The sequence below is a fragment of the Mesoplodon mirus genome (genome assembly GCF_964341445.2).
Source record: "Mesoplodon mirus genome assembly, chromosome: 2".
Taxonomy (NCBI): Eukaryota; Metazoa; Chordata; class Mammalia; order Artiodactyla; family Ziphiidae; genus Mesoplodon; species Mesoplodon mirus.
In genome coordinates this window covers 20832956-20857699 of record NC_138977.1, presented here as the reverse complement: position 1 = coordinate 20857699, position 24744 = coordinate 20832956, and the positions used below count along the sequence as shown (strand labels likewise).

The 24744-nt window shown below is 38.4% G+C and overlaps 1 protein-coding gene across 5 annotated transcripts in view; it reads left to right on the top strand.

Annotated features, from left to right (window-relative positions):
- The window catches only part of BMPR1B (bone morphogenetic protein receptor type 1B), a gene marked incomplete at its 3' end in the record, with an annotated part of 431795 nt that overhangs the window by 358276 nt on the left and 48775 nt on the right, over positions 1 to 24744 (top strand). For all 5 annotated transcript variants that reach the window (XM_082634087.1, XM_082634086.1, XM_082634090.1 and 2 more), the window contains 3 exons: positions 4905 to 5064; positions 22972 to 23074; positions 23599 to 23701. In XM_082634087.1, the coding sequence (XP_082490213.1) occupies positions 4922 to 5064; positions 22972 to 23074; positions 23599 to 23701 (349 nt within the window). In that variant the 5' untranslated portion in view covers positions 4905 to 4921. The remainder of the gene's footprint in view (positions 1 to 4904; positions 5065 to 22971; positions 23075 to 23598; positions 23702 to 24744) is intronic.

Genomic DNA, 24744 nt, shown 5'->3' with positions numbered 1-24744 from the left:
GAATGTGCTTCAACACAGGAAAGGCTATATATATGACAAGCCCACAGCTAACATCATACTCAACAGTGAAAAGCTGAAAGCTTTTCCTTTAAGATTAGAACCAAGACCAGGATGCCCACTCTGGCCATTTTTATTCAACATAGTATTGGAAATGCTAGCCAGAACAATTAGGCAAAAAAAAGAATAAAAGGCATCTAAATTGGAAAGGAAGAAGTAAAACTGTCACTATTGGCAGATGACATGATGTTATATATAGAAAACCCTTAAAACTCCACCAAAAACTGTTGGAACTAATAAATCAATTCAGTAAAATTGCAGGATATAAAAGCAGTATAGAGAAATCTGTTGCATTTCTATACACTAATAATGAATGAACTATCAGAAAGAGAAATTAAGAAAATGATTTCCATTTACAATTGCATCAAAAAGAATAGAATACCTAGGAATAAATTTAACCAAGGAGGTGAAAGACCTGTGCACTAAAAACTATCAGACATTGATGAAACAAATTGAAGAAGACAAAAACAAATGGAAAGCTAATCCATGCTCACAGACTGGGAGAATTAATGTTGTTAAAATGTCCATATTACCCAAAATAGTCTACAGATTCAATACAATCCCTATCAAAATTCCAATGGCATTTTTCACAGTAATAGAACAAACAACTCTAAAATTTGTATAGAACCACAAAAGACCCTGAATAGCCAAAGCAATCTTGAGAAAGAAGAACAAAGCTCGAGGCATCATGCCTCCAGCTTGCAAACTATATTACAAAGCTGTAGTCACCAAAACAGTATGGTATTGGCAGAAAAACAGACACATAGATCAATGGAACAGAATGGAGAGCCCAGAAATAAACCCACACTCTTATGGTCAGTTAATCTATGACAGAGGAGCCAAGAATATACAATGGTAAAATGATAGTCTCTTCAATAAATGGTGTTGGGAAAACTGGATAGCTACATGCAGTAGAATGAAACTGGACCATTATCTTACACCATACACAAAAAGTAACTCGAAATGTATTAAAGACTTGAATGTAAGAACTGAAAGCATGTAACTCATCAAAGAAAACGTAGGTTGTAAGCTCTTTGACATAGGTCTTGGTATTGGTATTTTGGATTTGACACCAGAAATGGGCAGAGGATCTGAATAATATTCATTTTTCCAAAGAAGACATTTTTCCAAAGAAGACATACAGGTGGCCAACAGGTACATGAAAATATGCTTAACATCACTAATCAATAGGGAAATATGTATCAAAACCTCAGTGAGATATCACCTCACACCTGTTAGAATGGCTGTTCTCAAAAAGACAAGTGGTAACAAATGCTGGTGAGGATGTGGAGAAAAGGAAACCCTTGTACATTGTTGGTGGAAATGTAAATGGGTGCAGCCACTATGGAAAACAGTATGCAGCTCCCTCAAAAAATTAAAAATAGAACTACCATGAGATCCAGCAATTCCAATTCTGGGTATTTATCCAAGGAAACAAAAACACTAACTTGAAAAGATATATGCACCTCTATGTTCATTGCAGCATTATTTACAATGGCCAAGATATGGAACAACCGAAGTGTCCAGCAAGGGATGGATAAAGAAGATGTGGTACATTGTTGTACACCTGAAACTAATATTGTATGGCAACTATACCTCAATTTAGATATCATAATCTTTCTTTTAAACTGTGAGCTTAGCTTTTAAGTTGAGTCTAATCATATTTATTCGTTCTGTTGCTACTGCTTCTCTTCTCCCTTGTCTTCTCTTTTTAGCCTCCAAATTATCACTTAATTATTTTAGTTTAATCTTGTGCTTGGAAATGTGAATCATGTGATAATGATTTTCATTTCATAAGGAATTAAACACATATAGATTAATTGACTCCTTAGTAGCAATTACATACTTTTATGGATTACTCCCTTGATTATTTTGGCAAAAGCAAATAAAGAACTCTCCACCTGTCTCAGATTTGCATTTAATTATCCATGTATTTAATGTTAATTAAAAGCAATCATTTATCATCTCACTACTTTTACTTGTTTGGGTCATATTGTATGGAGGCAGCCTTATATGTTCATTCAGTATGTTGTCTGTTAACTCAGTTTATAGAAATGGTGTCTATTATGAGCTAGCTGTACTTATCTTTTTGTTCTTATGAATGGGTTTTTGGTACAATATCATATATTCTGACTGCATGTTAAAGTGTTGAACATTTTAGAAAGATTATGCAGCACTATTTTGTCTTCGCAATCTCTATAGAAAGGATGATTTTTACCTTCCGAGTACCAAGTTTTTATTGCCAGTGTCTCCTCTGGACCTCTTTTATATTGTTGGGTTTTTTGTTTGTTTTAACCCCTTTTCTTGTTCATATAGTGGGATTTTGTAATTAAAATGCTCTGTAAACTGCCCTTTTCAACAAAAATTACATTTTAACAGTCTTCCTTGTCAGTAAATATACTTTCACATCTACGTTTTAATGACTACATGGGAATCTCTTTTAAGAGACCTGACTTATCCCTTCTTGTTGTAAACACGGATTAAGCAATATCGTAAAGAATCTCCTTCTAACTAAATTTTATATCATTATTTTATTTAAATACATTTAAAATATGAGAAAATCATGAATCCTGTATTAAAACGTTTTTTACAAAATGACATCTTATTTCCCATAGTATAAAGATGTTTCTTTTTATACTGTAGACCATTCTGTGTGAATATTCCATTTAACAACTTTTCCCACCAGGTGGAAAATTCTGTGTATGTTTAGTTCATCCTACTTACCTAGGCTGTGTCTGGAACAAGGTAGGCACCCAGTATGTGTTTGCTAAGTAGACATATGCATAATAAATGAATTTTTATTATTTTGTTTTAAAAACTTCAAAGAGCAGGGGCCTGGTATGGAAGAAAGCAGGATGTAATAAGTTTTAAATATCTTACCTTCATCACTTTGAGTTACTTTGAGGTAATTTAGGTCATAAAGTTAGTAAGACTGAGAACCAGATTTAAAAAGAAGGAAACCAGTATGGCAGGGTGATATATAGGCATACCCACTGCACCTGGATAGCAAGCGGTGCTAGGGCATTTATGCAGGCTTTAAATACGAGATACTAACATGAACTGTGTTTAACTTCACTTTATTTTGGAATTTAACTTAAGGATGAGCACCGATTTTATAGAAATAATAAACACCTATTGGGATTAATTTTGTGGTTGGATTAAATAAATATTAATCTAGTCCTAGTTTTCTCAAGGTGGAGTCTGCACATCATCTGTCTCAGTCACCTGGGGTCTTGTGGAATAATGCCTTTCCCTTGGCTCACCTGAGACCTGTGGAATCAGAATCACTGTGGGTGGCCCAGGATTCTGAATATAACAGACTCTTCATATATTACAATTGATATGTCCTCTGCAGAGTAAAATATAAGGAACTGTTGGAGAAAGTTAGGTGCACATCTTACATAAATTTGAAAAACCTAATGAAATATTAGAATTAATGATTGGGGGAAATTCTGGTAAATGGATCTAACATACTTTATTCTTTTTTCCTTTAATTACTACTTTCTAAAAATTCAACTAATTAGCATAACATAGAGAAAGTCAGGATAAATCATCACAGACCTTTTTCTAAACTCTTCATTCTCTGATATAACCAGTGGTTGGAGGCACTAATTTGTAGTTAAAAAAAAAACAAAAACAAATGTACACTGTACATATCTATTGTGTATACTGTACTTCTGATCTAGAATTTCAATTTTTTAACCCAGTATCTTTTAGATAATGTTTTTGTTGAAATTGTATTTAACTGTAGGCAAACTGGATGTGTTGTTAGATTTTAGATCAAACATTGCTCAGGGTGACAATTTATACAGTGACATAGCATGTAGGAGAGCTCTTGCCACAATGCCTGAAACCTGGTGTCAATTAATCTATGCCTCCTTCTGAAGCATCCTTTCTTTCCAAAAGTGGTGGTAAAGAAGAAAACATGAAAACTGTCTCAGTGATATGTCACCCTAGGTTGTGCAACATTGTCTTACTATTTAAAAGGTAAAAAATTAGATTTCTCCAATAACATTAGCTAACATTTATCAAGCAATACTATGTAACATACCCACTCTAAGCTCTTGACATGAGGTAGGTGCTTATAATTATCTCCATTTTGATGATAAGAAAATGAAGCACAGTGGGATTATTAGTAAAGCTATTCAATGTCAACTAACTGGTAAACAGTAAAGCCTACTTTAGAACCAGAAAAATCTGTCTCTAAACATCATGTCTACTATCGTATTTTCCATCGAAGATGTAGAATCATTGCTACTGTAATAGGTCGTCCCTTTCGCTTGTATATCTTGATAATTAAATTTTTATCTTCCTAATGAATGTTGCAGATTAAATATGTTTAATGATTTCTTTAAAAAATACATGATATACCTAAAGTGAAGAGAACCCTAAAGTAAAGAGACTGGTAGAAAGTTTTAGGGCCCAGATGATCTGGGTGTAAATGCTGGCTTCATGACTTATTAGCAGGGTGCAGACCACTTAAACTTCGAGTCTTAATTTTCTCATCTGAAAATGGGAATGGTTGTGTTTACTCACAGCATTACCACACAGAGTAGAGATAATCTATATAATAGTGGGTCATTGAACTGCTTGCACTCAATCAAATACAACTATTATAACTTAATGTAGAAACTGCTATTCTGGAAGGATTATGAGAATTTCCAATGAGACATATATATCATATAGAAAGTATAATTTTTAGTGTCAAAACATCAATATGTTTTTTGTTTAAATGTTTAACTATTATGAATACTTCATATTTTGTTTAATATCATCATTCTTTGGACAGAAGACTGTGGCTGGGCTATCCCAAAGATGCTTAAACTCTTACTGTTTCTTCTTTTCAGCAAACTTCCTTGATAACATGCTTTTGCGAAGTTCAGGAAAATTGAACGTGGGCACCAAGAAAGAGGATGGTGAGAGTACAGCCCTCACCCCTCGCCCAAAGATCTTGCGATGTAAATGCCACCACCATTGTCCAGAAGACTCAGTCAACAATATTTGCAGGTTGGTCATATAAATTATTTAACTCTAGTTTTAATGGAAAGCCATCCTTTTTTGACTATAGAATTGTTTCCAAGAACACATTCTGGGGAATAGGTCCTAAACCCATTAACTCTCAGAGCTGTGCCTGTATGTAGAGAAGTACTGAATCGCACTTTGCCCTGAAATGTTGTTCTGAGGTCATTCTTCCTGCAAACATCACATGTGCACATAAACAGAGAGCACAGATCCCAGGGTCCCTGTCAAGGAGCAAGAACCAATTATTTTCTTTCAAAAGACCTCAGCCCCCAAAATAAATGCAATAGCAGTGGTGTCAAATGTGTTTTTTTGTTTGTTTGTTTGTTCTAACATTTATTATGGTGATGGTGTTAGTATTTTGGAAAGAACACCTAAACTGTTAGGAATATTTATAAACTGCCTCTGGGAAACAGCATAGTAATAGAGTTTATGTGAGTCCACCAGAAGTTCAGATTAAGACGCTAAGTACTAGAGAATAAACTCCTTAGTAGCTAATCATGTTTGTATAAATACTTTCTAATATTTGAAACTGGACTGTTTGCCTCTTTCTTCCTTACACATCTTTATGCAGCCACATCCATTTTTTTGGTCACTGTCCCTGCATTGACGCCCCAGGGTGAGGACAACAGTAAATAAAGAGGCCAGAGTGTGTCCAGGGTGAAGTGGCTGAGATAACAAGACAAGTGTGGGTCTCAGGAGTTAAAATGTCAGAGAAGCAGAGTCTCCCTCAAGGAGGACAATGGACCCAAATAGGAAGATGGGCTGCTGGGTTTGAACTCTGGGCAGAATATCTGGGCATCCATTTGGAACCTCATTCCCCAGGAAGGAGCATGAAGCTGAGTTGAATGCTTTTCTTTTTCATGCTGAGACCTTTTTTTTTTTTTTTTAAGTTTGCTATGAAGTGGGATCTATCTAATATAAGCTCACCAGTGTATCCTGAAATATGTAGCTCAAGAAATATGTATTAACTGAATGACACAAGGAGGAAATTTGGGTGTATTCATAAACATGTGTCTCATTTAATCAGCACAACTCAGCATGGTAGGGAATGCTTCTTTCTTACCTTTAGACCTAAGGAATTCAGGGCCCAGAAAGGTCTAGTAACTTGGCCCTTGTATGATAGAACAAGGTTGCAATCTCTGAGCCCTTACGCCAAGATGAAATGTCTCCAAAGCTTAGACAGTGTTTCCTGGGAACACTACCTATTTGCAGTAAACAGAAAAAGTATCAGGAAAATTACAAAGTTTTCTGAAGAAGAGAAAATTAGCAGGATGAAGCATATTAGGGAGATATTTTACTATTTTGTGTGAGTCAGTAGTAATTAAGAGTGAATCTGGGGGCTTCCCTGGTGGCACAGTGGTTAAGAGTCCGCCTGCCGATGCAGGGGACACGGGTTCGTGCCCCGGTCCGGGAAGATTCCACATGCCGCGGAGCGGCTGAGCCCGTGAGCCGTGGCCACTGAGCCTGCGCGTCCGGAGCCTGTGCTCCACAACGGGAGAGGCCACAGCGGTGAGAGGCCCGCGTACTGCAAAAAAAAAAAAAAAAGAGTGAATCCGTGTGTGCCCTTTGAGCTGTAGTTTGGGTGATCATACGTTCAGGTTTTCCAGAATTATCCCAATTTCAAATATTTTGTACTATTTTCCTCATAGGCCATTGAAGTGTCCTAAGTTGATTTGGAAGAAGGTGTTGAGGCATGGTTAACTGCAATGCAAGTTCTTTGTGGTGGGAAGGAGAAGCTTGGCATACAGGAGACGTGGTGGGATTTGAGCCTGGAGACGGGAAGTTTGTCTGTGTTCTAAAGGGGATGTTTAAGCAGGAGTGGCAGTGGAGATTGATGTGATTTGCTTTGCTTTTTAGAAAAACTTTCTCCGCTGCAGAGTACTGAGTGTGTTAGAGGGAGACAAAAGTAAGTTCAAGAACCACAGCAGCCAAGTAAGAGAAATTGAAAAGTAGATTCAGGAAGGACAGTTTATGTGAGGGAAAATGTTCTCAGAGGGGGGTGATGCTGGTGCGGGAGAGAGTTGGATGTGTTGGAGAAATATTTAGGAGGAAAGCTTTATGTTGATGCCACGAAGATGAGATGGGACCAAGAGGAGCTTCACAAGTTGGCAGGTGTACACTTAGGTGTATATTGTAGCCTTTTTTTTTTTTCTGTATGCGGGCCTCTCACTGCTGTGGCCTCTCCCGTTGCGGAGCACAGGCTCCGGACGCGCAGGCTCAGCGGCCATGGCTCACGGGCCCAGCCGCTCCGCGGCATGTGGGATCTTCCCGAATCGGGGAACGAACCCGTGTCCCCTGCATCAGTAGGCGGACTCCCAACCACTGCACCACCAGGGAAGCCCCATATTGTAGTCTTTTGATGAAAGACGACAGACGAAAATAATCGAGTTTCAATCTGTATATACTAAGTTTAAGGTTTCTGACACATCCAAGTAGAGATCTCTGAGAGTAGGCCTATCAATAGAATATGGATTTGGAGCTCAGATAAGAGATTGGGGAGAGAGTAGAGTAAGTAGAACATTAGTCAGTTTTTTTGTTTTTGTTTTCAATCTCCCAATTCATCACACCACCACCACCCCGCTGCCGCTTTCCCCCCTTGGTGTCCATACGTTTGTTCTCTACATCTGTGTCTCAATTTCTGCTCTGCAAACCAGTTCATCTGTACCATTTTCTAGGTTCTACATATATGCGTTAATATGTAATATTTGTTTTTCTCTTTCTGACTTACTTCACACTGTATGACAGTCTCTAGATCCATCCACATCTCTACAAATGACCCAATTTCGTTCCTTTTTCTGGCTGAGTAATATTCAATTCTATATATGTACCACATCTTCTGTATCCAGTCATCTGTCGATGGAAAATTAGGTTGCTTCCATGTCTTGGCTATTATAAATAGTGCTGCAATGAACATTGGGGTGCATGTGTCTTTTTGAATTATGGTTTTCTCTGGGTATATGCCCAGTAGTGGGATTGCTGGATCATGTGGTAGTTCTATTTTTATTTTTTTAAGGAACCTCCACACTGTTCTCCATAGTGGCTGTATCAATGTACATTCCCACCAACAGTGCAAGAGGGTTCCCTTTTCTCCACACCCTCTCCAACATTTGTTGTTTGTAGATTTTCTGATGATGCCCATTCTAACTGGTGTGAGGTGATACCTCATTGTAGTTTTGATTTGCGTTCTCTAATAATTAGTGATGTTGAGCAGCTTTTCATGTGCTTCTTGGCCATCTGTATGTCTTCTTTGGAGAAATGTCTATTTAGGTCTTCTGCCCATTTTTGGATTGGGTTGGTTGTTTTTTAATATTGAGCTGCATGTGCTGTTTATATATTTTGGAGATTAATCCTTTGTCCGATGATTCATTTGCAAATATTTTCTCCCATTCTGAGTGTTGTCTTATGTCTTATTTATGGTTTCCTTTGCTGTGCAAAAGCTTTGAAGTTTCATTAGGTCCCATTTGTTTATTTTTGTTTTTATTTCCTTTACTCTAGGAGGTGGATCTAAAAAGCTCTTGCTGTGATTTATGTCAAAGAGTGTTCTTCCTATGTTTTCCACTAAGAGTTTTATAGTGCCTGGTCTTACATTTAGGTCTCGAATCCATTTTGAGTTTATTTTTGTGTATGGTGTTAGGGAGTGTTCTAATTTGATTCTTTTACATGTAGCTGTCCAGTTTTCCCAGCACCACTTATTGAAGAGACTGTGCTTTCTCCATTGTATATCCTTCCCTCCTTTGTCATAGAGTAGTTCACCATAGGTACATAGGTTTATCTCTGGGCTTTCTATCCTTTTCCATTGACCTGTATTTCTGTTTTTGTGCCAGTACCATACTGTCTTGATTACTGTAGCTTTGTAGTATAGTCTGAAGTCAGGGAGTCTGATTCCTCCAGCTCTGTTTTTTTCCCCTCAAGACTGCTTTGGCTATTCAGGGTCTTTTATGTCTACATACTAATTTTAAGATGATTTGTTCTACTTCTGTAAAAAATGCCATTGGTAATTTGATAGGGATTGCATTGAATCTGTAGATTGCTTTGGGTAGTATAGTCATTTTCACAATATTGATTCTTCCAGTCCAAGAACATGGTATATCTCTTCATCTGTTGGTATCATCTTTAATTTCTTTCATCAGTGTCTTATAGTTTTCTGCATATAGGTCTTTTGTTTCCCTAGGTAGGTTTATTCCTAGGTATTTTATTCTTTTGTTACAATGGTAAATGGGAGTTTCCTTAATTTCTGTTTCAGATGTTTCATCATTAGTGTGTAGGAATGCAGGAGATTTCTGTGCATTAATTTTTTTCCTGCAACTTTACCAAATTCATTGATTAGCTCTAGTAGTTTTCTGGTGGCATCTTTAAGATTCTCTATGTATAGTATCGTGTCATCGGCAAACAGTGACTGTTTTACTTCTTCTTTTCCAATTTGTATCCCTTTTATTTCTTTTTCTTTTCTGATTGCCATGGCTAGGACTTCCAAACCATGTTGAATAATAGTGGTGAGAGTGGACATCCTTGTCTTGTTCCTGATCTTAGAAGAAATACTTTCAGTGTTTCACCATTGAGAGTGGACATCGTTGTCTTGTTCCTGATTTTAGAGGAAATGCTTTCAGTTTTTCACCATTGAGAATGATGTTTGCTGTGGGTTTGTCATATATGGCCTTTATTATATTGAAGTAGTTTCTCTCTATGACCACTTTCTGGAGAGTTTTTATCATAAATGGGTGTTGAATTTTGTCAGAAGCTTTTTCTGCATCTGTTGAGATGATCATATGGTTTTTATTCTTCAGTTTGTTAATATGATGTACCACATTGATTGATTTGTGTATACTGAAGAATCCTTGCATCTCTGGGATATATCCCACTTGATCATGGTGTATGATCCTTTTAATGTGTTGTTGTATTGTGTTTGCTAGTATTTAGTTGAGGATTTTTGCATCAATGTTCATCAGTGATATTGGTCTGTAATTTTCTTTTTTTGTAGTATCTTTGTCTGGTTTTGGTATCAGGGTGATGGTGGCCTCCTAGAATGAGTTTTGGAGTGTCCCTTCCTCTGCAATTTTTTGGAAGAGTTTGAGAAGAATGGGTGTTAGCTCTTCTCTAAATGTTTGATAGAATTCACTTGTGAAGCCATCTGGTCCTAGACTTTTGTTTGTTGGAACATTTTCAATCAGAGTTTCAATTTAATTACTTGTCATAGGTCTCTTCATATTTTCTATTTCTTCCTGTTTCAGTCTTGGAAGGTTATACCTTTCCAAGAATTTTTCCATTTCTTCCAGGTTGTCCATTTTATTGGCATAGAGTTGCTTGTAGTAGTCTCTTAGGATACCTTGTATTTCTGCTGTATCTGTTGTAACTTCTCCTTTTTCATTTCTGATTTTATTTGAGTCCTCTCCCTCTTTTTCTTGATGAGTCTGGCTAATGGTTTATCAATTTTGTTTATCTTCTCCAAGAACCAGCTTTTAGTTTTATTGATTTTTGCTATTGTTTTCTTTGTTTGTATTTCAGTAATTTCTGCTCTGATCTTTATGATTTCCTTCCTTCTGCTAACTTTGGGTTTTGTTTGTTCTTTCTGTAGGTCTTTTAGGTGTAACCTTAGATTGTTTATTTGAGATTTTTCTTGTTTCTTGAGGTAGGCTTGTATAGCTATGAACTTCCCTCTTAGAACTGCTTTTGCTGCATCCCATAGGTTTTGGATTGTTGTGTTTCCATTGTCATTCGTTTCTAGGTATTTTTTGATTTCCTCTTTGATTTCTTCAGTGATCTCTTGGTTATTTAGTAACGTATTGTTTAGCCTCCCGGTGTTTGTGTTTTTTTCCCTATAATTGATTTCTAATCTCATAGCATTGTGATCAGAAAAGATGCTTGATATGATTTCAGTTTTCTTAAATTTACTGACGCTTGATTTGTGACCCAAGATGTGATCTATCCTGGAGTATGTTCTGTGCACACTTGAGAAGAGAGTGTAATCTGCTGTTTTTGGATGGAATGTCCTATAAATATCAATTAAATCTATCTGGTCTATTGTATCATTTAAAGCTTGTGTTTCCTTATTAGTTTTCTGTTTGGATGATCTGTCCATTGGTGTAAGTGAGGTGTTAAAGTCCCCCACTATTATTGTGTTACTGTCAATTTCCTCTTTTATAGTTGTTAGCAGTTGCCTTCTGTATCGAGGTGCTCCTATGTTGGGTGCATATATATTTATAATTGTTATATCTTCTTGGATTGATCTGTTGATCATTACATAGTGTCCTTCCTTGTCTCTTGTAACATTATTTCAAAGTCGATTTTATCTGATATGAGTATTGCTACTCCAGCTTTCTTTTGATTTCCATTTGCATGGAATATTTTTTTTCATCCCCTCACTTTCAGTCTGTATCTGTCCCTAGGTCTGAAGTGGGTCTCTTGTAGACAGCATATATATGGGTCTTGTTTTTGTATCCATTCAGCAAGCCTGTGTCTTTTGGTTGGAGCATTTAATTCATTTATGTTTAAGGTAATTATTGATATGTATGTTCCTGTGACCATTTTGTAAATTGTTTTGGGTTTGTTTTTGTAGGTCCTTTTCTTCTCTTGTGTTTCCCACTTAGAGACGTTCCTTTAGCATTTGTTGTAGAGCTGGTTTGGTGGTGCTGAATTCTCTTAGCTCTTGCTTATGTGTAAAGCTTTTGATTTCTCCATCGAATCTGAATGAGATCCTTGCCGGGTAGAGTAATCTTGGTTGTAGGTTCTTCCCTTTCATCACTTTAAGTATATCATGCCACTCCCTTCTGGCTTGTAGAGTTTCTGCTGAGAAATCTGTTGTTAACCTTACAGGAGTTCCCTTGTATATTATTTGTCATTTTTCCCTTTCTGCCTTCAGTAATTTTTCTTTGTCTTTAATTTTTGCCAATTTGATTATTAGGTGTCTTGGCATGTTTCTCCTTGGGTTTATCCTGTATGGGACTCTCTATGCTTCCTGGACCTGGGTGGCTATTTCCTTTCCCATGTTAGGGAAGTTTTCGACTATAATCTCTTCAAATATTTTCTCAGGTCCTTTCTCTCTCTCTTCTCCTTCTGGAACCCCTATAATGCGAATGTTGTTGCGTTTAATGTTGTCCTAGAGGTCTCTTAGGCTGTCTTCATTTCTTTTCATTCTTTTTTCTTTATTCTGTTCTGCAGCAGTGAATTCCACCATTCTGTCTCCCAGGTCACTTATCCGTTCTTCTGCCTCAGTTATTCTGCTATTGATTCCTTCTAGTGTAGTTTCCATTTCAGTTATTATATTGTTCATCTCTGTTTGTTCTTTAATCCTTCTAGGTCTTTGTTAAACATTTCTTGAATCTTCTTGATCTTTGCCTCCATTCTTTTTCCGAGGTCCTGGATCATCTTCACTATCATTATTCTGAAATATTTTTCTGGAAGATTGCCTATCTCCATTTCATTTAGTTGTTTTTCTCAGGTTTTACCTTGTTCCCTCATCTGATACATAGCCCTCTGGCTTTTCATCTTGTCTGTCTTTCTGTGAATGTGGTTTTTGTTCCACAGGCTGCTGGATTGTAGTTCTTCTTCTTTCTGCTGTCTGCCCTCTGGTGGATGAGGCTATCTAAGAGGCTTGTGGAAGTTTCCTGCTGGGAGGGACTGGTGGTGGGTGGAGCTGGCTGTTGCTCAGGTGGGCAGAGCTCAGTAAAACTGTAATCTGCTTGTCTGCTTATGGGTGGGGCTGGGTTCCCTCCCTGTTGGTTGTTTGGCCTGAGGAGACCCAACAGTGGAGCCTACCTGGGCTCTTTGTTGGGGCTAATGGCAGACTCTGGGAGGGCTCACGCCAAGGAGTACTTCCCAGAACTTCTTCTGCCATTGTCCTTGTCCCTTGGTGAGCCACAGCCACCCCCCGTCTCTGTAGGAGACCCTCCAACACTAGCAGGTAGGTGTGGTTCAGTCTCCTATGGGGTCACTGCTCCTTCCCCTGGGTCCCGATGCACACACTACTTTGTGTGTTCCCTCCAAGAGTGGAGTCTCTGTTTCCCCTAGTCCTGTTGAAGTCCTGCAGTCACATTCCGCTAGCCTTCAAAGTCTGATTCTCTAGGAATTCCTCCTCACATTGACAGACCCCCCAGGTTGGGAAGCCTGACGTGGGGCTCAGAACCTTCACTCTAGTGGGTGGACTTCTGTGGTATAAGTGTCCTCCAGTTTGTGAGTCACCCACCCAGCAGTTATGGGATTTGATTTTACTGTGATTGCGCCCCTCCTACCATCTCATTGTGGATTCTCCTTTGTCTTTGGATGTGGGGTGTCTTTTTCAGTGAGTTCCAGTTTCTTCCTGTCGATGATTTTTCAGCAGTTAGTTGTGATTCCTGTGTTCTCAAAAGAGGGAGTGAGAGCATGTCCTTCTACTCCGCCATCTTGAACCAGTCTCCATTAGTTAGTTTTTTGCTGTGAAATAAGCATCCTTAAAATCACAGTGATTCTTACCACTGAAGACATTTATTATTTCATTCCTGTGTCTTCCTGTGGGTTGCAGCTGTGCTGGGCTCTGCTGGCCTGGGTGGGCTTGGCTTCCGGCCTGCTCCCAACGTTTCTTCATTCTTCTTGGACTGGCAGCTACCAAGTGCATATTGTTTGTTTGTTTTAATAAACAAACAAAAAATTAATTAATTAATTTATGGCTGCATTGGTTCTTTGTTGCTGCACACAGGCTTTCTCTAGTTGCAGTGATTGGCAGTTATTCTTGGTTGCGGTGCACGGGCTTCTCATTGCAGTGGCTTCTCTTATTGCAGAGCATGGGCTCTAGGCACGCAGGCTTCAGTAGGTGTGGCTCGTGGGTTCTAGAGTGCAGGCTCAGTAGTTATGGTGCATGGGCTGAGTTGCTCCGCAGCATGTGGGATCTTCCCGGACCAGGGATCAAACCCGTGTCCCCCGCATTGGCAGGCAGATTCTTAACCACTGCACCACTAGGGAAGCCCCAGAATTCTTTCTCAAATGAGTTTGAGGGAGGAACCTCTTAAAGCTTCTGCTTGTGTCATGTCCTCTAACATTCCATTTACCAAATCAAGTGACATCCTCAAGCTCAAAGTCAAAGGGAAGCCATGGTTAGAGTGTGGCATGAAGAATTGAGAACAGTAGTAGAACAATCTAATCTACCAGAGTACAACTGAGCCTTGAGAGTTTAATGCTTTGGTAAAGGAGGCTCTCCCCAGGAAACTCAGAATTAGCAGTGAAGCAGTGAATATAGTGTCACTGAGGCCAAGTTTACTGAGGGAGAAAGAAGGTCAGCCATATTCGATGCTGTTAGGAGAAGAACTGAAATCCAGCCATCAGATTTATTGACCTTGATAACTGCAGTTTAGAAATATTTAATGTGGAAGTAGATATGGAGGGCAGATTGGAATGGGTCGTGAATTGTATGGTTTCCAACCTTTGATTTATAATAGCAAAGAAGAAGAAAACAAAAATACAACAAAGCCAGCAATCAGTAACAATGGAACCCCTCAAAAAACGTTGGTATACCATGATAGAATGCATCAGTTAACTTGTAGAAGTCAACAGAAAACTAATATTTATTGAGCTTTTTTATTACTAGCATGCTTACTTTCACCTATCTTTTTTTTTTTTGCGGTACACGGGCCTCTCTCTGCTGTGGCTCTCCTGTCACGGAGCACAGGCTCAGGACGCCCAGGCTCAGTGGCCATGGCTCACGGGCCCAGCCTCTCCACGGCATGTGGGATCCTCCTAGACCAGGGCACGAACCCGTGTCCCCTGCATCGGCAGGCAGACTCTCAACCACTGCGCCACCAGGAAAGCCCCACTTTCACCTATCTTTAATCATCACAGCAGTCCTCTAAAGAATGTAGCATTATCTGTACTTCCCAGGTGAGAAATCTGAGGCTCTGAGAGGTTAAGTAATTTTTAGTAGGTCACTCAGTGTTCATGACCAAATGAGTGAAAAGAAATTGTGGCCAAGTTTACAAAGTACTGAATTTTTGACCAACAGCTAACCCCTGACTCTCAAAGGAGCAAAAATATTCACTCTTGAGTAAACTGTACATACATTTGAGGTATTGACTCCAGTTGAGTCTCCTGTGAGCTGAGGTCAGTCATGTCTGAATCACAGGGCTGTTTTTTGTTCCTGTGCCCCTAGACCTAAATAGGTCCAGGCCTTTCTGCCTCCATTCCTATAAGCACTCCAAATCATCACTCCTCAAGCTATCTTTGGTCAAAGTTTCTTTCCCCAATAAGTTGTGCACTGATACTTTCTAAACTACAATAAAAATGAATTACTAGGGGGGCTTCCCTGGTGGCGCAGTGGTTGAGAGTCCACCTGCCGATGCAGGGGACACAGGTTCGTGACCCCGTCCAGGAAGATCCTGCATGCCGCAGAGCGGCTGGGCCCGTGAGCCATGGCCACTGGGCCTGCACGTCCGGAGCCTGTGCTCTGCAATGGGAGAGGCCACAACAGTGAGAGGCCCGTGTACCGCAAAAAAAAAAAAAAAAGAATTACTAGGATAATTAATTTTAAAATACCTACAAATTTCATGCTTCATTTTTCTATTGTCTTTTAATTAAATTCGACAGAGCTAAATTTATTGCAGTATATAGAAGTTTCAGTTTCTGTATTAACGTACTCACAGACCAGTAACAAGTAGTCTGTAAGGGAAAACACTCTGAGTAATACTGCACTAAATCTTTCACTTCTAGGTAAAACAGTTCTAAAGACAACGGTGTGCGTGCTTGGGGCTTAGATAAGGGCTGGTACCAGGCTGATTGTAGCCAAGCTGGATGTCCTAGGTAGATCTCAGGCTCATTACCACCCCCACTTTCCTGGAGAGAATAATCCAAAAAGTGGCCCAAATCAAAATTGCATCATACTTAGGAGAGATTCTGAAATCCCACATGATTATTCAGAGAACATATACAAAGTTGAGAGGGTTTTGGTCTTTTTTAAAAAGCACTTATTTATTTGGTTGTGCCAGGTCTTAGTGGCAGCAGGCAGGCTACTTAATTGCTGCATGCGTGTGGGATCTAGTTCCCTGACCAGGGATCGAACCCAGGCCCCCTGCATTGGGAGCACAGAGTCTTACCCACTGCACCACCAGGGAAGTCCCTTCGTTTTTTTTTTTTAAACTCTTCATGAGGACCATCAGTCACTTTACCAGCCAGCATTCTTCTTGGAATGTTGATCATGTCCTTCTTGTCCTTGCTTCCTATCAGGTGCAGATGTGTCTGCTTCCAATATCCATGCCATTTACATTGCCTAATGGCATGCATATTAGAGGCTATAGTACAAATCTATCATGCTGAATACAGTATCAGAACCATTTTTTAATATCCATGATTCAAAATAAGAGGCGAAGCCATTGTTCAGTCTCCCTCATTATAATATCTATCTTCTAAATATTTACCTTTCTAGGTGTTACGTTTCATGGTTTATCCTCCTTATTCCATTTCCAGATTCTGTTCCTAGGACCTCAGACTATCACTGCGTGCCTTGAAAGCTGCATAGTCTCCTTAATAATTCTTTGTGTGTAACGTTCAACATGCCAGTGTTTTGTCTTGTTTTCCTGTCCTAACAGGCGTAATCTCAGCCTTGATGATTCTTTTCTGTATAGAATTTGGTCCTACTTTATGTATCCTTCCTTGGTTTACCTGATGTTGTCTGTGACAGTCATTTTTGTCCCTTTCTCACCACCTCCCTCAAGTTCTACTCTCTCATACAAGTCTATCCAGTTCTAAAATTTTTTTTTTACTCTTTTTCAAGGTAATTTTAAAAAATTCCTCATTTATCTTATTGGGTTCTGACCAAAAATTCTCCTACCTGGGTAGTTGTCAGGGTTTGTAGGTGTAATAAATCACATTGGATGATTGCGTGAAGGATGTGCACATGACACCAGGTGCCTAAATGAGAAAGTTGATACGTCTCCAACTGTATCCTGAAGAGTCAAAGGCGGCAGAAGGGAAGGCTGAGGGGCTTAATAGGAAGTGAACAATATACGGCTCTTTACAACTATACACAGCGAACCATTGAAGGTTTTTGAGCAGGAAGGAAAATGTAAGATTTATCAGGCAATGCTGTACAGAGCCCTCCTACAAAGTTCGTATTAACCCAGAGCTTCTAAACCTCCCGAATGCGGTGGTGTGCGCTTTTAGAGAGGTGCTTCTGACCCAGGTCTCAGAGTGTTTAAAGTGAGCGTTCTTCTCATTTGTTTGTACATCTTCTATTCATCTAGTTTATTCCACGGTTGCCCAGGCCACCTGAACACTGAGCTTTATGATCTTTTTTTTTTTCCAGTAGAATATGTTGAGTTAAAATCATTTCATTTATGAGAATGGTGGGTCCTTCTTTAGAACTTAGAATTCAATTGGATGAGGATATGGTTTCAAGCTCACTTATGAAGTCTTTTATAAAGAATAACTCTGCTTTTGTGGCTCTCAGTTATAAGTGATACTTCAATGGGTCCCTTTGCTGTTGGACTTTAATAGGAAGTGAACATTGTAGGGCTCTGTACAGTCATACCTAGAGAACCATTGAAGATATTTGAACAGAAAGGAAAATAAGATTTATCTTATTAAGTGCTGTGCGGAATGGGCTAGAGTCTTGAGAGAGAAGAGGGGGCTTCCTGCCTGAAGGCTCTCCGAGCAGTCTAGGTGAGAGGTAGGGAGGCTCTGCACGGGGTGATGGAGGTGAGAATATGCAAATGCTTGCTTAACATAAAAAGTGAGACAAGTTCAAAAAATCTTGTACCTCCTACAAAAAATGAACAAAATGCTCAGTCACTTGGTATGGCTGCCAGAGGAGGATGTATGATAGTTACACTTTCTTGAGGATGAAGTAAAAAGGCCTCTCTCACATTGGAACCTCATCATTCATGTAGCAACTTCACCTTCCCCCCAGTGCTATGACCTCTCAGAGGAAAAGCCAGAGAAGGGAGCAGTGGTAGTCATATCTATTTTACCCTCTTTCCCTCTACTACTATGGGAACCCACGCACCTAAGATAGGGAAAAAAACCAAATATAAACCTTAGGGTTCTGTTCCTCTGGTCATTACCTTTGCACAACATTCTTCTTTGCCTTTTCCCCCCAGTCAGTAGAAAGCACTTGATTAGCTGGTGATTTCGGTCCCTCCTGCTTGAAGTTGAACCCCTTTGCTTTTCCTAGGATTGGTTCATAGATGTTGAGCTCCTCGAAAGCAAAGGCTGCATCTTCCTCACCCTTGCTTCTCATCATCCAAGTCAGTCTGAGGCATAGTATGCTTAATAAATGTTTGTAAAATTACCTATTGTTAACAAAGCTCTAAGCAGCTTTCAGCCGTTTTAGTTAACTGACTAAAATCTACATGATAAATAGCAACTCTGGGCTGCCCTGGTGGCGCAGTGGTTGAGAGTCCGCCTGCCGATGCAGGGGACACGGGTTCGTGCCCCGGTCTGGGAAGATCCCACATACCGCGGAGCGGCTGGGCCCGTGAGCCATGGCCGCTGAGCCTGCGCGTCCGGAGCCTGTGCTCCGCAACGGGAGAGGCCACAACAGTGAGAGGCCCGCGTACCTCAAAATAAATAAATAAATAAATAAATAAATAGCAACTCTAAAAGTTGTATGTACCTTTCAATTTACCTGTGACAGAAACTTTGAAAACTTTGTTTATCCCCTTCAATGTGAAATACATATTTTAGAAGACAGTGTTCTCAAGGACCTATTTATAATTGACCTAAAACAAGCAACCTTTCGAATAGATTCTGACTGAAACTTAAAAGAAATTTACGAATTCTAGTATTTCTTACATACTGGAAAAAAAAGTGGAATAAATAATTTGATTCAGTTTGATCGGAATAAATAAATTGATTGCTATAGAGAACAATTAATCCCTGTGTGCAGATGCACTTGAGCAAGTATCCATTTATTTAATGAGTTTTTGTCAAGAGCAAAATTTTAAACTATTTAATAATTAAATAATAATTTTGAGTTATTTAATAATTTTTAGATTATTTTATTAGTGCTCTAAAATTTCCTATCACCCTGATTGGGTAGATCAGATAAACTCTTTTTAACTAATAGTTTAAAAAATTATTTTATAGTTAAAATAATCTTTATAAAGATCAGAACTAGTTAGAAGAAAACTTCTACAACAGTCCCTTCTCAACTGTGGTGGTTATTGTTTCTGGACGATCCTGGGGTTTACAATAAAGAAGCATAAGATCTTAGTGGAAAAATAGAGTTAAAGGGACCAAAACTTGGGTAAACTTTATAAACCCTGTACTCACTCTACAATGAATGAGTTGGGGTCCAGAAGGCTGTTTATAAATCCATTTGACCCCAGATGAAAACAGGCAAAACTTTCAGGCTCTGGATGCACGTCCACCTAAAGAGTATTATTTGGTTCCTCAAAGCTTTAAACTAAGTATATCCCTTTCTTACTTGCTAGTAAATGTTCACTTGGACACACTGAAGATCTCTTGAGGCAGTTTATCCCTGATGATCTCTCAAGATGTTCCAGGCACTCCTTTGCCTTTGGAATATTGGGCAGATTCAAGGAGTCATGAAACTGTAGACCAATCCAAGGGTTGTAACAGAAGTTTTATTATCACTACTTTGACCTCATATGACCTTTTCATTTTCAAATGCTTTGCTTTTTCATGGATTAGCATTATGTTGAGAGGCATTCAGTACTGATGACTGGTCATGTTCGTATGCAACTGTTCTGTTTTGTCAATTACTTTTCTTTACCTGTAACACGGGGGGGGGCAGAATTTTTGAAACTTACATTGTCTTCTTTTTTATTGAAGTATAGTTGATTTACAATATTAGTTTTATGTGTACCACATAATGATTCAATACTTTTATAGATTATACTCCATTTAAAGTTATTAAAAAATAATGACTAAATTTCCCTGTGCTGTACAATATATCCTTGTGGATTATTTATTTTATACATGGTAGTTTGTACCTCTTATTCACCTACCCCTATCTTGCCTCTCCCCCCTTGTCAACTGTCTTCTTTTAAAATTCATAATCATTACTGTAATCAAATGGTTCATCATGCATTCATGTATACATCTCACTACTTTCAATTTTGTTTAAAATTATTTCAACTTGTGTTTCCTTCATAATTCTTTATCTCTTCTTGTTACCACTTTCAGCACTCTGGGGATGTTGGGGTAATAATCTATATAAAACATTTAAAAACTAAGCTTAAATATGGCAACCAGCAACAGAATGTTCAAATAAGCTCATGGTTAAGAGTTGAATGTCTTTTAGTGATGGGTGACGTTGATCAGCTTCGACTCCAGAGCGTAGTTGTGTTTATATTTGTGCTTGCTTGAGAGTTGAAAGTTCTCAAGTAATTTTTAAGCTTCTGTAATTGTACTGCAGGTTTCCAGTTAATGTCCCTTAGTAGCTAGCAATTTCAGTAAGAAGCTTATAAATTATTTTTGCTTTCTTGTCAGTAATATGCACTTGAAATGGTTCTCTCACCTCCTTGCTTGTCCTCCAACTAAATATTTGAGTTCCTATCCAAATTTATGACTTATGGGACACCGACTCTTCTTTCCAGGGTCTCTCTCCCTCTCCATCCCCTCTTTTTTAAATTTATTTTTTATTGAAGTAACATTGGTTTATAACATTATATAAGTTTCATGTGTGCAACATTTTATTTCTACTTCTGTGTACATTACAACGTACTTGCCACCAAAAATGTAGTTTCCATTCTCTCTTTTTATTTTTAGCTCCCCCCCTCTTCACAGAAAAGGGAGTGCTTTTTTTTTTTTTTTTTTTTTTTTTTTTGCAGTACGCGGGCCTCTCACTACTGTGGCCTCTCCCGTTGTGGAGCACAGGCTCCGGACATGCAGGCTCAGTGGCCATGGCTCACGGGCCCAGCTGCTCCGCGGCATGTGGGATCTTCCCAGACCGGGACACGAACCCGTGTCCCCTGCATCGGCAAGCGGACTCTCAACCACTGCGCCACCAGGGAAGCCCAGAGGGAGTGCATTTTTAAAGCTTGAATTTACTCTTCCTGATGTTTCTTTATATTTCCCAGGACATTGTAACAGTAACCTGCCCACAGCTTTACCAGCTTTCTCTCTTCTTTCTTGATTCTTAAAGTGGCCTAACAGTACATTTCTGTATTCTCAGATTTTGATTTAAGGAGGCCTCCTGATTAAGGAGAAATTAGTCTTTTTAGATTTAACATATTGTATCAAACTTTTCTAGCTGCTTTATGATTTCCCAGTGTCAGAAACTTAAACTGACTTTATTCCTAACTCCTGAATTTTACTTTTGATGAGAAGTGTAAGTTACACATATAGTCTAAATGTATAGGAATGGGATTAAAAAAATCACATGGATATTGTTTGCTTATATTGTTTAAAGTAAATTTCCAAGGGACAGGTCTTTTATTTATTGCCTTTGGCGTTTACATGCTTTAGATTTTCATAGCGATTTCAGTAGATTGGCTAAAAAGCCCCAAAGAATTTAGAGCATGGGCTGTTCTAAGGCAGTCTTTCTCCTACAGCAATATTCATGCATTTGACCTTAGTCTAACAAAGAGATTTATTATCATTGGCCGTTCCTAGCCATTCATTAGTATGTTTGAACTTTGCTGTGCTAGTTCTTATAAACTGAGGCATTTTGGATCGCTTGAGGCTTATAAACAATTCTAAGGGTGTTGATGATAACTGACGCGCTAATGTATGGCAGAATGCCGCTACCACTAACATAAAATAGACCAACACACAAATCACGGCTAACACCATGCTCAGAGCTTTCTTCCCATGACCTTTTAGGACTATGTAGTCACATCTATGTTGGGTGCTGAGCATGCATATATATGAGAGAAAGATAGATATATACTTTAGTACTTTATTTCTTACACATGCAGTAGTGGTTTATGACTCATATTGGGAGTCTGCAGGCGTTTATCACCCGAGGTTGTGAAGACAGTAGTGTCTGTTTATAAATAGTTCTATATATAATAGTCCTTGTTTTTCATTTTTAATCCCTGTGGAAATGAAGCAAGAAGTCCTTGATTCAAGGCTTGATTCTGTAACTGTTTTGTTTCGTGACCTTGTAGAAGTTTGTTAGACTCTCATAAATTTAATTTACCCATTTGTAAAATGGAAATAATATCACTTCTCATTGTTGTTGAGAGGATTAAATGAGATAGAATAAGTGAAAGTTCTTTTCAATGTAGAAAACCAGACAGAAATGAAAAGTATTGTTTCTTTGGCTTCCATGATCTTGTTAAAAACCCTTCTTTCTGTTGTCCATCCTTACCCCACACCCAAACAAGACAACCACAAAACCTGATGTTTTCATATGCCTGCCCGGAAGCAGAGGGTACCACATGGCAGAATCTTACTCACTTCACTTAGGCTGTGCTGATCCCAACTCCTACCTCTCCTTAGTCTGTGTGCCTTAGTAAGAGAGAAATTTATTTCAGTACCTCAGAGCAAGTAGAACCAGAATAAATGTTCACCTGCACGGGTTCAAACCCCTGCTGTGCCTCTCACTAGCTGTACAGCCTTTGAGAATTACTCAAGGTCTCTGAGCCTCAGTTTCCTCATATAGAAAGTAAGCATAGTACTGCCTTCTTCTTAGAGTGGATTTCTGAAGGTGATACCTGTGAAGGACCAAAATAAGGGTTTAGCGTTTAGTATATATGGTTAGTAATTTATACGTTATATGGAAATTTTGGATCCTTCTTTCTTGCAAGTTTCTGGACAGAGGAGATATTACTAAATATTTTATGATAACTAAGTCAACTTTCATAAAAGGAAGTTTGGGGATTCTTTAAACAGATAGTGACCTGTAATGATAATTGACTTTCTTCTTGTTTGTAATGAAACAAGTGATAAACATCTTCATTTCCTTTACCATAGACACACACACACACACACACACACACACACTTACTTTGCCTGTTTGGTCTTTAGCACAGATGGATATTGTTTCACAATGATAGAAGAAGATGATTCTGGGATGCCTGTGGTCACTTCTGGATGTCTAGGACTAGAAGGCTCAGATTTTCAGTGTCGGGTAAGGAAGATAATTTGATTCTACTTTGTAACCTTTCATTGGCTAGATTTCAAACAGCCAAATTTCAAACAAGATATAACAGTTGTTTTGGGTTTTCTTTACTCTCTTATTTTCAGTAATTTGGAAAATAATTTGAAAATTCGCATTGGGTCAATTCTTCCTTCGTTTAGAAATCAAATATTCATTTTATTTTTGCTATTAACTTCTGGTTTAGTGACTCATTAGATCATCTTGCTCAAATTCCAGTTTGGTTAATTGCATTAAGCCAAACCTTCTTCCTCAGTTTATGCTACACACGTTGGTTATTACAAATAGAGTAGTAATTTTGCTGAAATGCAAAAGTTGCAGTAAGATACTACATGATGATTTGAAAGAAATTACCTAATACAATACATCAGTTTCACCATGTTTGAATAAAACTATCAGACTTTTAAGTGACTTCTCTAACTAGTGTTAATTTACTAGTTTTGGATGATTTGAAATTTAGGGGAAATGTATTAATAGCTGTTTGGGTTCAATTTTAGGACACTCCCATTCCTCATCAAAGAAGATCAATTGAATGCTGCACAGAACGGAATGAATGTAATAAAGATCTACACCCTACACTGCCTCCACTGAAAAACAGAGGTAAGAGGAGGAAGGCTTCCAGGCTGGAAAATCTTTAGACATAAAGAAAATAAAAACTTGAATTATTCTCTTTTCTAAATGCATCTACCTACACCATTTTCCACTTCTGGGGCAGAGGACTGAGGCAAGATGACATCATGAAATGGTCCTTCAGAGACATGTGCAGGGAGTTCTCAGGAACATAGTTGCATGTGCCTTCACTCGTAAGATTCTTACTTCTCTAACCTGTCCTCATTTCCTTCAGAAAACTACGGTGCTTGGAGTGGCTTTCAGGAGGATAGAGGAGGGAGATAGTGTTTTACATTTACCCCTAAATGTTATTCAGAAGTTACACTTCACTCAAAAACTGCTACTTGGTTACATTCGTTTTAAAAATAAGGACCTTTAAAAGGACTAATTCAGATGATTTGCTGGATGGCATTTCCTTTTATTTATGCTAGAGTAACTACTTTTTAGTCAATTCATATGTATTGGTAAAATGGAGAAAATATCTAGAAAGTGTAATTCTAAGACTATACATTTAGTGTTGCTCATTAAAAAAGACACGTACTGCATCCCCAAAGACTCCTGGTTAAAAACAGCTCCCCTGTTTCCTTTCTTCTTGTTCTCACCATAAAATAAATGATTTGTAATGGTCATAGAGTCCTAAGTCTTATATAAGTAGCTTAAAATGATGTGTCATGATTGATTTTTATTTCTTGAGAGAGAAAATCTTCCCAACAAAATACAATGACATTTCTGGGTTTTGATGATAATATTTTATAACATTTGTTCATACTATAGCCTAGAAAACTCTGTAAGATTGATTCATAATAATTCACATCAAAAATTCACGGACAGATTTTAATTTTGCCAGTCAACATGCTAGGTGTTATGGGTAACAGAAATGGATGAAGAAAATTCTTGCTCTCAACACATGCACACTAGGTTATGAGGGAGAAACATGGAAATAATTAAATTATACTCAGGCAGGAAAATCTCAGTAGAGTTAGATTATAAAGTGTATTAAGGACATAGAAGAGTGAGTGGCTCACTTTGGGGTG